This window comes from Taudactylus pleione, unplaced genomic scaffold, assembly GCF_031769625.1.
Source record: "Taudactylus pleione unplaced genomic scaffold, aTauple2 ptg000330l, whole genome shotgun sequence".
Lineage (NCBI taxonomy): Eukaryota > Metazoa > Chordata > Amphibia > Anura > Myobatrachidae > Taudactylus > Taudactylus pleione.
In genome coordinates this window covers 4,324,166-4,340,877 of record NW_028284731.1, presented here as the reverse complement: position 1 = coordinate 4,340,877, position 16,712 = coordinate 4,324,166, and the positions used below count along the sequence as shown (strand labels likewise).

The following is a 16,712-nucleotide window of genomic DNA, read 5'->3' as shown; positions in this document are numbered from 1 at the left end:
AAGTACAGGTAGTAAGTTACTTATAAACTTGTTCATGGCTTTTGTATACATTCAAATCAGCCCCCTTTACCTTAGTCCAGAGGTTCCCAAACTCTGCCAATACAGTCCAGGTTTTAAGGATATCCATGCTTGAGTCCAGATGGTTAAATCAAAATTGACTGAGGTACTAATATAGCTGTGATTTGGACTTGACTAGTCCCTTTAGGAGCCAGCGGAAGGCTAAATTGGGATCCACATGTTAACATCTGACTCTAAAGCCGATTGATTGCACCATTTTGAAAATGTTGGCTGCTATGTATCATGGTGTAATCCTTATCCTGGAGCAGGGTAACTTGAGCTTTATGAGGTCACACCCTAGAATGTTCCCCTTCTTTCCCTAGGTGGTCGTGACACATGCATGTAGCAGGGGACAGTAGAAGAGGGAATATCCTGTGCTGGCACACAAAAAGAAGGGGTTGTGAGGTTCTGGTTTTGTTGTGGGCCCGGGGTGGTAATAGGAGCAGACACTGAAGCAGATTTAAAAATAAACGTGGAGTTTTTGAGTGGCTTAACAGACATGAATGTGGTAAAACAGAAAGTCCGGGTATAGCACTAAAGTGCACTTGGGAACTGTAGTGAGGCAATGGGACAAAGTCCAGGTAGTGATAACAGGAGACAGTCCAGTATTCCAAGTCTTGTGTGGCTGAAATGAATTGTGGCTGAAGAAATAATGTCCAGAGGAAGGTGCAAGTGGAGGCAAGGTGCAGGGAACAGCTGACACAGGTACTCAGGCAACGGGGAAGGCAAAAGGAGAAGACAGTGGAAGTCCAGCAGGGTAAGGAGCAGGTTAGGCAGAGATCCAGCAGGCAGGCGGACAAGCTCAAGAACTCTCTTTCAGCTTGCGCTGAGAAACACGTTGCACTGGCAATGCAAGGGAGCTCTGAACTCCCTTTTATACCCAGCGCCCAGCCGTGAGTGGTCAGAGAGTGAGCATGTGACATGCCAGGATTGGGGAACTAGGTCACATGGCCAAAAGCAAGATGGCAGCGCCCATGCCGGAGCGGAACGGAAACACCGCCAGGCCTACCCAGCACAGAGTGACAATATGCCCACACAGAACCGCGCACAGCCAATGCTCCCCGCCAGGCACCAGCACCAGACGCCCCATCATAACATCCGCACAGGTAACACCCGCCGACCACCATGCCGAGAAACCCTGGTCGTGACAGGGGTGCAGTTACCCCTGCCACGCTATCTGAAAACAGAGCTACAGATTAAAACAAAACAATAATGTAAATTATTAGGGTCATAAAGCAGGTGGCTCTAAGGCTGCAGACAGACTTCCAAACCTTCACCCACAGTCCCCAGGTTATCCTTGCTATATGGTTAGCGTTTTCTGTTATAGCTTGTAACACGTTTCAAATGTCTGCAACTATATTACAGATCTGTCTGCATCTTTTCTTAAATACATTGTTTATTCATATTAAGGGTAACGTGTGGTTCTTTTGAAGATTAGCAAGCCTATCACGCAGCCCCTAACATGTTATAAGGTTGGCATAACTTTGTGCCTGGCTTCTATGCCAGTAAAAGGAGGGGGGGGGGGGGAGAAATGGACAGGATAGGGAGGTACCAGCCTCCGTTCAATACCTTGCCTACTAGAGGGTGCAATTTACCTACTGTCTATCACTACCACAGAAGGAAACATTTTGGGATGCCATTCAGTCTCCACTGTGGAATGTTGCAAAGAAAACTAGGTCAGGTTTAAGTTACCCGTCTGTGGACATTTTAATTAAGATGTGATCAAACTAAAAGTGATGTGTATAGCATAGAAGTCTCCATACATCATTTTTGAACCATTTAAATAAACTGCAATCGTTAGTCACAGCATCTTACCTACATCTGGTTCTACAACGATGTAGATTGATTTGCCCACCATGTTAGATTTGCTAAACTAACCAATTAATAGGAAGGATCCTTCTCACTATGAACTAAATTAGGATTGTGAGGTATGGCAGTCTTCAACCAGATTGCTTAGAGATAAATGCTCTACCAAACTTCCCACCCATGTGCTGAGGTGCGCAAGCAGGAAAACAGATACAGACACAGTATGGGATGGATATGTGCCTTAATAGCTCACACCAACAAAACCTCACACACCACATCAAATATATCATACGACTAATAAAGTACAACAAACTTTAAATTAGACACAAGTGCTTGTGTCCATAGCACGCTCCCAGTGTACATATGCATTTTGGACGTAACAACTATAGTCCAAACATTAAGGGTGACAATGAAAATGTAGTGGAAACCAGTTTAGAAACATAGAAAACAGTCAGAAAAATCCCTAATATTTGGGCTATGTGGCTACATGTGTTGTCCCCTGGTGATGTAGATTGTATCTTTTGGTAATACTGCCTACGTGTATGAACTGTACCTGTAGGGACATATATCCTGTGTACTGGCTGTTTTCCTTGTTAAGGCTAGATCACCATCAAAGCTTACATGAACTTCTGTGACTCAGCTGATAACAATCTTCTTCCCTTTATGGCTAGATATGATATTCTCTCTCTGCTAGCACATCTTTTCTCACTATTGGACAGATGCCTACGTGAATGTTCGATATGCAGTAGTTTAAGGATGTGAGTGACTTGCACATAAAGCTAAAGCTGCACAAATAATTAAATGCATAAAGTGCATTACAAAGAAGATAATTTCTCAGGTCCTGACAGTACAGGTTTATCTGGAGATGTAATTATTTGAAAAATAAATACAGTGCAAGATATACAAGTTACTAATGCTGTGTACACACTGGCCAATCAATTGATCGGCCAATATATTGTGCCCCCGTCGGCCAGTGTGTACAGACGATATGTCTGAACTTCGTCGTTCACAGACATCGCATTGGCTGTGCTGCACAGCCTGCAGACATATCTGTCCATCGGCAAGTGGGTACTACTTACCCGGGTCCGGCACAGCTCCCCATCCAGAGCAGCCCAGCACACGCTGCTGTGTGCTGGGCTGCACTGGGAGACAGTCCGAGGCTGCTAAAGCAGCAGCCCGAGGCTGCTAAAGCAGCAGCCCGAGCAGTCTCCAATGCCAAATGGGAGAGCGATCACGCTGATCGCGCCCCCCCATTAGCTGTGCGCCGGGCCGAGGGGCACAAAGCGCCCCCTCCCCAGCGCCGCAAATGTTTTTTTTCTTCTTGAAGGGGGCATGGCCACACCTTCCGTGATTAGGGCACTCCCCCTACCCGCCCCCGGGACCAGCTGCAGCATGCGGATGATGGTCGTTCAGTGTGTATTAACGACCATCATCTGCAGATCACTCGATATGCAGATATATCTGTCAGGTGTGTACCCACCTTTACTTAGCAAGTTGAAAAGTAAACACTAGTCTAACCTACATTATTCATGCACAGATTAGCGGTGTGATCCAGAAGAAGACAAAACAAAATGCCAGTGAGGCGGCTACCAATTTATCAACAACAGAGGCTAAAAAAGAAAAAACAACATTTTGATCTGCTTACCTATGAAGCTCTACCAAGTCAGTGATTGGCTGTGGCCCCGCTGCCTTTGCTCCACTCAAGGAAAGTGGCAGAGATGTATTCTATCCAATTTAAAGAGTAGCGTAATCATTACCACCATTTTGGTAAGTGTCTCTCAAACACGGTCCTCATGGAACCCTAACAGTGCATGTTTTCAATGTATCCTCAGGAAAATGTATTAGTACCACTTGTAGATCTATTGAGTTAGTCAAGTAACACACCTGTGCTCCTGCTAGATGATCTAAAAAACCTGCACGGTTAGGGTTTCAAAGACTGGGTTTGGGAAACACTGGTCTGGGTACAGAACATTCATTACCTTTAGCCATGTTAAAAGGTAAACTAATTTTTTTGCCAAACTTGACAACTTGCAGCAGGAAACTAGCATTATCACTATACTTCTATTAAGAACCCAATATAGTTCAGTCATCTGCAGATGTGGATACCAAAATTACTAGGTTATTAATAAAAACATTAAATAGACAGGGTCCAATGCTTATCCCTATTGTACCCCATTAATAACTGCAATGCATGTTTTGTAGGTTTACACTTAGAACAACCCTGTATGTTTCCTATTGATAAGCCATCTACCCATGTACATACTTTTCCAGCCTAGTATAGGCAATCTCATCTTATGTATAAATCCGTTATGTGCGACAGTATTAAATGCATCAAAAATCTATCAAATCTAGTTACAAAAACTGCACGACCTTCATATGGTTTACAACTTCCTCTAAAATCGTTTTGGTTTGGTTCCACATAAACACAAGTTAACATGCAAGCTGCAATAAGCGGTAACTACTGCCTCAGGGCGGAATCGGTATGATATCCCAGCTGCCGCATGGCCGGGAGTTCGAATCCCAGCAGAGCCCAGCAGCGGAAGCCCGACAGCGCTTTAAATCCCGATCATCCTAAGGTAAGTATCTACTAACCTAACCCCCCCTAACCCTCCTTAGGGGTGCCTAACCCTAATCCCCCCTCTAAGAGCCTCTCTAACCCCCCCCCCTTCCCCGCTGCCTAAACTTAAGTCCCCTGGGGGGGGGGTGCCTAACCCTAAGTCCCCCCCAGGGGTGCCTAACCCTCCCAGGGGGGGGGGGTGCCTAACCCTAAGTCTGTCCGCTCGCAGCGCCCGGCATCCCTTTGATCGGGATGCCGGGGGCCTGTCTCCCAGCGTCAGGGAAATGACAGGCGTCTAGATATAGACGCCCGGCATTTCACCCTCGCCGGGATATGACAGTCGGGAAGCCAGCTGCCGGTATTAATGCAGCCGGCTTCCCGATTGTATACCCTCAGGGCTGCCTGCATTATACCAGGTATAAGAGATCGTGCAACAACCTGCAGGTAATTGAATCTGTCCCCCTGTTATATGTTTAGTATCGGTTACACATTTCAGAATACATTACCTACTGTATGAGATAAAGACTGTATATAAAGTGTGATGTGGCAATAACTGAGTAGTGAATGTAGTTGTGAGAGAAAAGGAGTGTGTTAATAATAAAGTGTCAATGAAGGAGATTTAATTAGCTGCAACTTCACAAGCTAATACTATCTGGGTTATCCAGCCAAAAAAACTTTGCTCATTCTTGCTCATGTCCCATAGAGGTACAAGCAAAAAATCAAGAGAGGTTTTCCTCCCATATCTAAATAATAATCCTATAAAGCATGTCCTTAGATTGCCATGCTCAGTAGGTGTTGAAACTCTCAGGTAATGATATCACTGATGCAGGTGGGAGAAGTCAGACTGTCAGTAACTAATGTAGTTGTTACTTAGTTAAGGTGTTTTCTGGTTCCCCCTTTTATTAGCACCAATCTACTAACCACAAACACATACCACGACACAGGTGATGCACAGTATCAAACCGTACTACACATTAGACCATACGGACACCAAAACAGTCTACATAACAACTGGCCCAAAGTGATCGCTCCAATCACTCATTAAAACATTTGTAATGGAAATATATTGTAATATACATATATATATTATATATATACACACACATATATATATATATATATATGTCTTTTGTATCCCTATGAAGCCTTGACAAAGGTTCCGTAGTGGAACCGAAACGTTGGCAACTGTGGATGTGCATGCTAATAAAGCTTAAAGTATGTTTTTGACTTCAAAAGTCTGGGGAGTGCCTTTATCTCTACGTATAGTGGATGTGATACCTATAATTAATTATATATATATATATATATATATATATATATATATATAGATATAGATATAGATATATAACAGGAGTGTCGGGCCGTTTCTACTTTCTAAGTATAAATTGGTCCAGGTGCCCTCTGTAGAAATGATCCAAACAACGAATAAAACAGCGGCACTCAGGTTCTTCAAAAATCAAACTGGTGTATTTGGAAAATATCACGACATAAGACCAACGTTTCGGAGCCTGTAGCCCCTTTGTCAAGGTGAGTGAAAACAAGTGAAAAAAGCGTCTTACCTTATAAAGAGTGTGTCGAGGAGTGAAGAAACCGCCCGTGTGGAAAGCAGCGCCGGTTCCGTCGCGTCCAGCCCCGCACAGAGTACTTCCTGTGTGGCAGGAGATGACGTGTGTTCCTCCCGGCGTCACGTTGTCTGGGCAAATGCGTGACCATGGCAACCCAGTGACGCTGCTGTGCGCTCATGGAACCGGCTCTGAAATTATAAATACGTGAGAAATGAGTGAAAAAGAACCAACTGGACATAAGAGGCACTATACATATGAAATTACTTATGTATAATAGAGACTTACAGATACATTATTACATCAAACAGAGATGAAAATGTAAAAGAATAGTGAATAACGAAAACCTATATAAAATAGGTAAAAAATATTATTGTGAAAGCGCACTTGTGTTCAAACACAAATATATACTATACTAAAAAAAGTTAATATATTAATAAATATATGTGAGTATAATGATATAATAATACCATATAAATATATACAATCTCTGAATAAGTGAAAATAAATATTCTTAAAAATTTTACATATATATGAAAAAGACAATATTATCCCAAACATGAAATTAATTATAAATATTCCAGGAAATCTTTTCATTAAGGCCGGAGGGCTAAATAGTGTTTAAAGAAAAAAATCCATCTTGTTTCTAATTGAAGGAGTTTGTTATTTCTGTCTCCTCCTCTTAATGTGATGGGAATATGGTCAATGGCCATATATTTTAATAAAGACAGCGGATGATTTGATTCCATGAAATGCTTGGCTACCGGTTGGTCAATCGTTTTGCCTGACAATGCTGCTTTAATCGCTGATCGATGTAGGTCGATTCTTTTAATTGTCTTATAGTTTTTCCCACGTAATGGAGTTCGCATGGGCAGATGATCAAATAAATTACGTGGGTTGAAGAACAAGAAAGAACATGTCTTATAGAAATAGATTTATCCGTATGTGGATGTTTAAAAGAAGATCCACTAATTAAAGACTTACACGTGAGGCAGCCTAAGCACTTATAGCAGCCAGGGCTTTTGGACATAAATGTGGAAGAAGCAGTTGTTTTAAAATTTGTAATGTCGGTATGCACCAAATAATCTTTAATATTTTTTGCTCTTGTGAAACAAGACATGGGGCGTTTATTTTTGAAACATGGAAGATCTCTATCTGTTTTAATGATGGGCCATAATGCTCTCGTTGCACGTTGAAGGACCGGACTGGCTGTGCTATATTTACTTTTCCAAGGGATAGTGTCCGTTTGTTCCTTCTTCTTACAGACTAATAATGCTGCTCTTGGCATTTTCAAGACTTGTTGTTTTAAAGAATTAAGATTCTTTAATTCATATCCTCTATGAAGAAATTTCGTGACAACTTTGTTCAGTTCACCGTCCAATGTTGATCTATCACTGTTAATCCTGGCTACCCGAATCATTTGTGACTTGGGTAGTCCCTTAATAAGAGATTTAGGATGGTGACTGTTGGCCCGTAAAATTGTATTTTTATCCGTGGGTTTGGTAAATACAGAAGTGTTAAGGCTGTTCCCCTTTACAGTAATATGAACATCCAGATAATCAATTGTCTCTGGACTGAATTGGAAAGTAAGTTTAATAAGGGAATTTCTAGCATTAATAGTTTCCATCAAATTGACAAACTCAGTTGTACTACCAGTCCACAAAAAGAATAGATCATCTATGAAACGAGAGTAACCCCTTATATTGTCACGTATTCTTTCATCACCAAAGAACATTTTTGACTCTTCTGAGAACAAAGACATTGGCAAAAGACGGGGAAACACTACTCCCCATGGCACATCCTGAACGTTGTTCATAAAATTGTCCATCAAAAAGAAAATAATTTCTACTAAGGATTAAATTTAATAAAGTTCGAAAAAATTCCAGTTCCACTTCAAGCATCTCTTCTTTCAGTAGAAACTGTCTCATTACTTCTAATCCTTCTCCATGCGGTATGCTAGTGTACAAATTGGACACATCCATTACACACAGTAAAGCTCCTTCTGGGATGTTATTTATTGAAGACAAGAGTGTTAAAAAAACTGTAGTGTCCTTGATGAAACTCGGTTGTTTAGAAATCAAAGGCTGCAAAATGGTGTCCAAAAATTGGGAAATGGGTTCAAATAAAGAATTTCTAGCCGATATCATCGGCCTACCCGGAGGATGGATTAAATCTTTATGTATTTTGGGTACCATAAAAAGCAAAAGGCACCACTGGGTAGTCTTGAATTAAGGCCATATATATTTTATCAGAAATTATTTTACGGTCTTTGGCTTGGAGGAGTAGTTCATCTAATTCTTTCTTGTACATTGGCGTTGGATCCTTAGATAATTTCTGATATGTATTCATATCTGCCAATTGTCGATATATTCCTGAGAGATAGTGCGAGAGATTTTGGATGACTATCCCTCCCCCTTTATCAGCGGGGCGAAAAACTACATCCCGTAGGTTGCTCATATTATTGAGAGCAATTCTCTCCTGTTTTGAAAGGTTGCTATGAAATTTGTTCTGTGCACCCGTGTACTTTTGTACGGATTCATCCAATAACCGAGTAAAAGTTTTAATCAAAGAATTGGTGGATTGTGGATCAAATGTGGAAGAGGATCTGGACATTAAAAAATTATGAAAAATATTAGATTCATTCATTGGAATAACTAGTTTATTTTGAAAGAACTCTTGTAGACGTAATTTTCTGGAGAATCTATGAAGATCTATTTTCCAAGTTAAATTATCATGGGGGTTGGTAGGTATGAAAGATAGGCCTTTGTTAAGCACTTCTAATTCGCTGTTATTGAATTGTCTGGAGGACAAGTTGAATGTTAAATTTTCTTTGGGACTGTTGGTCCTTTGAATCCTCTGGTTTTGACCCCCCCTGCGGGAGGGAGTCCTTTTGGTCTTTGAAACTTTGAGGCGACAGGTGGTGTCCCTAAAGGGACTGATTGGTGTTCCTGTGAATCCTCTGAATCAGGCTGAGCGAATTCACTCACTGTTAGAATACACCGCTGTTCCCATACTTCCTTCCCGTGGTCTTTTCCAGTTGGACCTAAACTTAAAATTCCTAGGACCTTGAGAACCAGGTGTGCCCCCCATTAACCACTTGTAGACCTTATTTTCCTCGCAGTCAATCTTGACAATTGATTGTTTGTTTCTCTTAAACTTTACGAGTTCCTTGCGATAATTATTAATTTGAGTTTGCAATTTATGCATCCAGTCCTGGGTCTGATCCTCTCGTAAAGTAGATGTATGTTCCAATTCAAATTTGTCGATTTTCTCTCTGGTGGATTTGAGCTCTTGTCCCACTTCCTCTACCACCAATAGAATCAAGTCCATACTACATTTGTTAAGGATGCCTATCCATTTCTGACAGAATTCTGGGTTATAACGACCCAGTGTGGGGACGTTTCTAATCCTGAAGCCCCGGGGTATCATTTTGTCCCGGTGATAATTTGAAAGAGAAATTCCATGCATCAGGATATCAATTTCCTTATTTTTTAATTTTAGCAGAGACTGGTATATATCCTGTGTCCCCATATTTGTCTAATGGAGGGAGGTTCTCCTTAAAAAGTAATCGTGCCGCGTCTGCTTCATTGTAGCTGTATAACTTATTCAAAGGAGAATTAATCCCTCTGCATCCAGCTGGCATCTCTGATCCCGAAATGTTCTGTGTCGACTCCATATTAAATCTCTGTATGGATATAATGAATATAACGTATCCCTCTATAAGTGCAGTGGAGTGATCCAACAGCTGTGCAAAACAGTGCTGTGCAATAGATTAAACAGTGCAATTTAGTGAGTGCTGTGATTGCACTGTAAGCGATGACACTCCTTGACCGTAAAATATATAAGGAGGGTGCCTTGACCCAAGAGAACCTGATGCAGAGTCAGACTCAAATGTTGTAGAAAGTAGAAACGGCCCGGCACTCCTGTTATAAGTATAAATTGGTCCAGGTGCCCTCTGTAGAAATGATCCAAACAACGAAAAAAACAGCGGCACTCTGGGTCTTCAAAAATCAAACTGGTGTATTTGGAAACTATCACGACATAAGACCAACGTTTCGAAGCCCGTAGCCCCTTTGTCAAGGTGAGTGAGAACAAGTGAAAAAAGCATCTTACCTTATAAAGAGTGTGTCGAGGAGTGAAGAAACCGCCCGTGTGGAAAGCACAAACACAAATACGGTACCCAAAATACATAAAGATCCATCCTCCGGGTAGGCCGATAATATCGGCTAGAAATTCTTTATTTGAACCCATTTCCCAATTTTTGGACACCATTTTGCAGCCTTTGATTTCTAAACAACCGAGCTTCATCAAGGACACTACAGATTTTTTAACACGCTTGTCTTCAATAAATAACATCCCAGAAGGAGCTTTACTGTGTGTAATGGATGTGTCCAATTTGTACACTAGCATACCGCATGGAGAAGGATTAGAAGTAATGAGACAGTTTCTACTGAAAGAAGAGATGCATGAAGTGGAACTGGAATTTGTTCTAACTATTAAATTTAATCCTTAGTAGAAATTATTTTCTTTTTGATGGACAATTTTATGAACAACGTTCAGGATGTGCCATGGGGAGTAGTTTTCCCCGTATTTTGCCTATGTCTTTATGTTCTCAGAAGAGTAAAAAATGTTCTTTGGTGATGAAAGAATACGTGACAATATAAGGGGTTACTCTCGTTTCATAGACGATCTATTCTTTTTGTGGACTGGTAGTACAACTGAGTTTGTCAATTTGATGGAAACTATTAATGCTAGAAATTCCCCTATTAAACTTACTTTCTAATTCAGTCCAGAGACAATTATCTGGATGTTCATATTACTGTAAAGGGGAACAGCCTTAATACTTCTGTATTTACCAAACCCATGGATAAAAATACAATTTTACGGGCCAACAGTCACCATCCTAAATCTCTTATTAAGGGACTACCCAAGTCACAAATGATTCGGGTAGCCAGGATTAACAGTGATAGATCAACATTGGACGGTGAACTGAACAAAGTTGTCACGAAATTTCTTCATAGAGGATATGAATTAAAGAATCTTAATTCTTTAAAACAACAAGTCTTGAAAATGCCAAGAGCAGCATTATTAGTCTCTAAGAAGAAGGAACAAACGGACACTATCCCTTGGAAAAGTAAATATAGCACAGCCAGTCCGGTCCTTCAACGTGCAACGAGAGCATTATGGCCCATCATTAAAACAGATAGAGATCTTCCATGTTTCAAAAATAAACGCCCCATGTCTTGTTTCACAAGAGCAAAAAATATTAAAGATTATTTGGTGCATACCGACATTACAAATTTTAAAACAACTGCTTCTTCCACATTTTTGTCCAAAAGCCCCGGCTGCTATAAGTGCTTAGGCTGCCTCACGTGTAAGTCTTTAATTAGTGGATCTTCTTTTAAACATCCACATACGGATAAATCTATTTCTATAAGACATGTTCTTTCTTGTTCTTCAACCCACGTAATTTATTTGATCATCTGCCCATGCGGACTCTATTACGTGGGAAAAACTATAAGACAATTAAAAGAATCGCCCTACATCGATCAGCGATTAAAGCAGCATTGTCAGGCAAAACGATCGACCACCCGTTAGCCAAGCATTTCATGGAATCAAATCATTCGCTGTCTTCATTAAAATATATGGCCATTGACCATATTCCCATCACATTAATAGGAGGAGACAGAAATAACAAACTCCTTCAATTAGAAACAAGATGGATTTTTTCTTTAAACACTATTTGGCCCTCCGGCCTTAATGAAAAGATTTCCTGGAATATTTATAATTAATTTCATGTTTGGGATAATATTGTCTTTTTCATATATATGTAACATTTTTAAGAATATTTATTTTCACTTATTCAGAGATTGTATATATTTATATGGTATTATTATATCATTATACTCACATATATTTATTAATATATTAACTTTTTTTAGTATAGTATATATTTGTGTTTGAACACAAGTGCGCTTTCACAATAATATTTTTTACCTATTTTATATAGGTTTTCGTTCATTATTCACTATTCTTTTACATTTTCATCTGTTTGATGTAATAATGTATCTGTAAGTCTCTATTATACATAAGTAATTTCATATATATATAGTGCCTCTGGTGTCCAGTTGGTTCTTTTTCACTCATTTCTCACGTATTTATAATTTCAGAGCCGGTTCCATGAGCGCACAGCAGCGTCACTGGGTTGCCATGGTCACGCAGTTGCCCGGACAACGTGACGCCGGGAGGAACACACGTCATCTCCTGCCGCACAGGAAGTACTCTGTGCGGGGCTGGACGCGACGGAACCGGCGCTGCTTTCCACACGGGCGGTTTCTTCACTCCTCGACACACTCTTTATAAGGTAAGACGCTTTTTTCACTTGTTCTCACTCACCTTGACAAAGGGGCTACGGGCTCCGAAACGTTGGTCTTATGTCGTGATATTTTCCAAATACACCAGTTTGATTTTTGAAGACCCTGAGTGCCGCTGTTTTTTTCGTTGTTTATATATATATATATATAATTATATATATACACATATACACATTTTTATGCATACTTGCGACCATGCAAATGACGTGTCAAAAATACTAGCTAACCAAATGGGCGTGCAGTGGATTCAGTCTCAAAATGTAGAAAGGGTGTTAAAAAAGTGTAACTAAATAAAGTATTTCCAAGATGAGTACACTAAGGGTATATGTATCAAGTGTAAAGCGTGGAGAGGTTGCCCATAGCAACCACTCAGCTCCTACCTATTATTTTATAGACTTTACTAGATAAATGTTATCCACATAACAGTATTTACAGAAATACAGATTTTTATATATAATCCATTTGTCATTCAATGTTTTTGATAGAAGGGAATAATACAAATATATCACCCTCTAGTGGTCAGTGATATGCCGGTTATGTGAATATCCCAATGTTAATTAATTACCACAGCTAGCAGCAAGAAATTGTGCAATGATCAAAAAGATCTAATTACTTCACTACAAACAGTACTGTGAACGCTGAACTTTATTTACGTTTATTTATATAGTTAACAATGCTAAAATTATTTACTTCTTGCTTTGACAAAAAGAAAAAAAAATATAGAAGCTCTTTATCTGCTTCATTAGAAGGGATAGTTCATATATATATATATTTATATATATACACACACAATCTAAGTAGTAACAAATCAGCTCCTATACAGAACAAATAAAAGAACAGTGAAAGGGGGAAAACGTGCTTTATGGACCAGGGTCTGCTACCAGTGATGTTCTTCACAGGAGAGACAGAATAATAGCAGATTCATGAAACCTCATTGTGACCAATTCAGCCCTGTGATGAATGCTGTTGGTCTCGACAGAAAAACTGAACTGTGCTTCCCAACATTCATCAGGTGTTTCCAAAAACTTACCACCAGGTGGAGGTATAACATTTTTTTATTGTTACGATTTTCACAATTACATCCTTTATTTTTTTAAAAATATAAATGGTGCACTCTATAGCTAGACCGAGTATGTCTTCCTTTTCTCTCAGAGAAAAAAGCATTCACAATTTAAAATCTCTGCAGATCAGCTGCCACCCAATATTATGAGCACTCCCTCTGATTTTTGTTTTTATTTTTGTATTTTCTTGGCTGTGTTCTCCCATCAGTGCTACTACCAAAGTAAGACACATACTCTTAATTCATAATGCACCATATTATTTTGATGTTTAGCTACTAAACTTGAAGATGTTCTTATAGAGAACCTAAAATATCTAGTCCTCAATTCTGGAAAGTTTGTGAACTACACATGACTGAAATGTCCTCTTTCCAACAACAAATACAGAAGAGTTTCTAGTCGTTGTAACCCCCATTTTAAAAAGGACTTTTGATTTGGGCCCCTGCTGCACTGCAGTAGAGAATATGACATTGTCTTACTGCCCCACTCAATAATTCATTAGCCCTCGCATCCCCTTAGGCTGCCTCCTAGGGAAAATTACTATGCAGGTTCGCTAATTAAGTGCACTCGAGTGAGGGAGAGAAAAAAAATAAATATTTGTACAAAAACAATGAAAAAGTGCAAAAAAAATTTCCATAATGCATCCCCTAAATAGCTTCATGTTTGAGCCTCAAATACTTATATTATGTCCACGTGTTATAATTTCTACAGCACTGAAAAATTAAGAACTATATTTAGATTCAAGACAGACTCTCTGCACTGTAACACATGGTATGGTCCAGTGACTAGAATAAGGGTTGGACTGTTTTGGGGAAAAAAACCCCACAAGACTACGGTTGTGTCATTGTAGAATAAGTACTTATTGATGAAATCATTTACATTTTCATCACCCTGTGGAGTACTCTATGTTAAAAAGGTGCTTAAAAGTTCTTGCCACAAAACGCTGAGGCTCCGCGGGGCAGCCCTTGACAAGAGCAGAGAGCATGCGGGTGCAGGGTTGTGGCAATAGCTTATCATTAGCTCACTTATGTAATGCTCATTCCAGGAAGGAAAGTATACAAACAAACCTGCCAGACAGTAGAATGTATTTGCAGACCCACAAAACGATTCCAAGGTAAGAAAGCCTTTTTCCAGCCTCCTATATCCCATGCAGCCCGATAGAACTACTTGTATGAACAAATGTAAACACACAGGCCTATTTAGAACTCATGTTCGGATCAACATGTGCCAACTAGTGAATACAATTTTCAAAAATTATTTAAAAAGGCTGCAAAATTAGACAATAAGCTTGGTCATTTGTATCTGTTATACAATGTCTACAGTACATAACGTCATAGGTGAGCCTAGTACTGTATCCCAGAGTCTTTGAAAAACAGGCCTGAACCAGCACAGACTAGGACAGAGTTGGGCTAGCTATAGTGATAGAAAAAGGATGCCCCCAGAAAACAAAAGCAATCAGTTTACTTGATACCCAGACTAACACAATCTGCTGGATAAATAGGGACACAAATAATTAAGACTGGGTTTGGGCACCTTGGTATCATGCTTAGTATGATTTTCCTCTGCCATATGCAACTGAATGACCCAAAATGCATACAAGTCATATGTTACACGTATGAACGATTTAAATTTCACCAGTTCAATCTTTTGAGAAGCGATAAACTGAACTCCTGCAGCTTTAAAAGCCAAAGTGGAGGGCCAGGTGATATGGGTGCATCTCCCAACCAAACCCAAAACACTGCTCCAACACAAAGGAAAAAATAAAGTATGCAGAATGGAGAAAACATACAAGGCAGTCAAAGGGGGAAAAAACAGATTTGTCTTCGTATCACATCTTCAATAACTCCTTCCAGCAGATTGAGGGTGGACAAGTCTAGCCTTGCTCCGATTTCCTGGAAGGATGATTGCCTAGTTAGAAGAAGCTGTAATTGGGGTTTCCAGTTCCAGGCTGGAGTGGAGATTACTGTAACATAGCTTGCAGACTCGGCTGGGCTCAAACAGCTGTTGACTTGGAACAGGGACCTTCTGATTACAGCAGCTTGAGCAGAAAACATTTCCACAATTCCTATAATCAGGAGAGAGAGAGAGTTTAAAAGTTACTCTCATAATTTATTATATTAAGAAAGAAATTATACTTTGTTTATGGGAAGGAAAAGCTGAGTACAACCCCCCAAAAAACAAATGCTGCGTAATAGAATTAGTTTCGTTTTACCGTTTCTATTATGGCTAGGGAAGAAATGTGTTATCTGCAGTGTTATCCATTACAGGAGAAAACGACAGCTAACTGAGGGCCACAAAGCATGTGTTGTTTTAATGGGGTGAATCTCTTCTTTTGGCCAATATAGTCTATTACAGAGCGGGATGTGGATTGCACAAGATAACATAACAGTTTTATAAACATGCAGCTGCAGAGTGTACACATGCAAGTACAGGGCTCAGAGCACATGCACTGACATAACATACAATCACTTAGCGTGAGTGCACACTCCTGATTCACTAATAGTCCATCTATAGGTAATGGCAGCATGTGCTTCTTGCTATACAGAATGTCTGTGAATAGCAGACTTAAGTAGTAAAGCATTTTGACAATGTACATGCTCATATGCCTTCCGTTTTATGGACCACTTAAATGGTAGAGAAAGGGTTACAATTGTCTAAATAAGAGTAGAATGAATGAACTTCCATTAATTATTTTGCAGATAGTTGTGCACATTGGGCCAGATTCTGAATTGCACAGAAATCGGTGGCAATTCTGGCAGCCATCGGAAATCCATGCTACAGTAACATTCGCTTGTATACTGAGCCACCCGCATCTACGCTGCCCCCCAGCTCTACACTTGTGAAAGCAGCCGTCTATGCTGCCCCCCAGCTCTACACTTGTGAGAGCAGCCGTCTATGCTGCCCCCCAGCTCTACACTTGTGAGAGCAGCCGTCTATGCTGCCCCCCAGCTCTACACTTGTGAGAGCAGCCATCTACGCTGCCCCCCAGCTCTACACTTGTGAAAGCAGCCATCTACGCTGCCCCCCAGCTCTACACTTGTGAGAGCAGCCGTCTATGCTGCCCCCCAGCTCTACACTTGTGAGAGCAGCAGTCATCACATCACCTGTCTCTGCACCATCCCCATTTTTGGTTTGGGAGATCCAACGGAATCTGAACGTACCTCCGTATACGCGCAACTCTGCCCACGTGCCCATGAGACGCTTCTATGCGTGAACACCCCATTGCTAACCAGCAACCATTCAGATTCAGTAGTAAAAGAGAAGCACTGATATGCGTGCGATTCTGAATAGCTCACAA

General features: G+C 40.4%; 1 protein-coding gene across 2 annotated transcripts in view; it reads right to left on the bottom strand.

Annotated features, from left to right (window-relative positions):
- Window positions 1-13,393: 13,393 nt before the first annotated feature.
- MTMR3 (myotubularin related protein 3) overlaps window positions 13,394-16,712 on the bottom strand; it is a 75,605-nt gene continuing 72,286 nt past the window's right edge. For both annotated transcript variants that reach the window (XM_088443539.1, XM_088443540.1), the window contains one exon: window positions 13,394-15,479. In XM_088443539.1, the coding sequence (XP_088299665.1) occupies window positions 15,323-15,479 (157 nt within the window). In that variant the 3' untranslated portion in view covers window positions 13,394-15,322. The remainder of the gene's footprint in view (window positions 15,480-16,712) is intronic.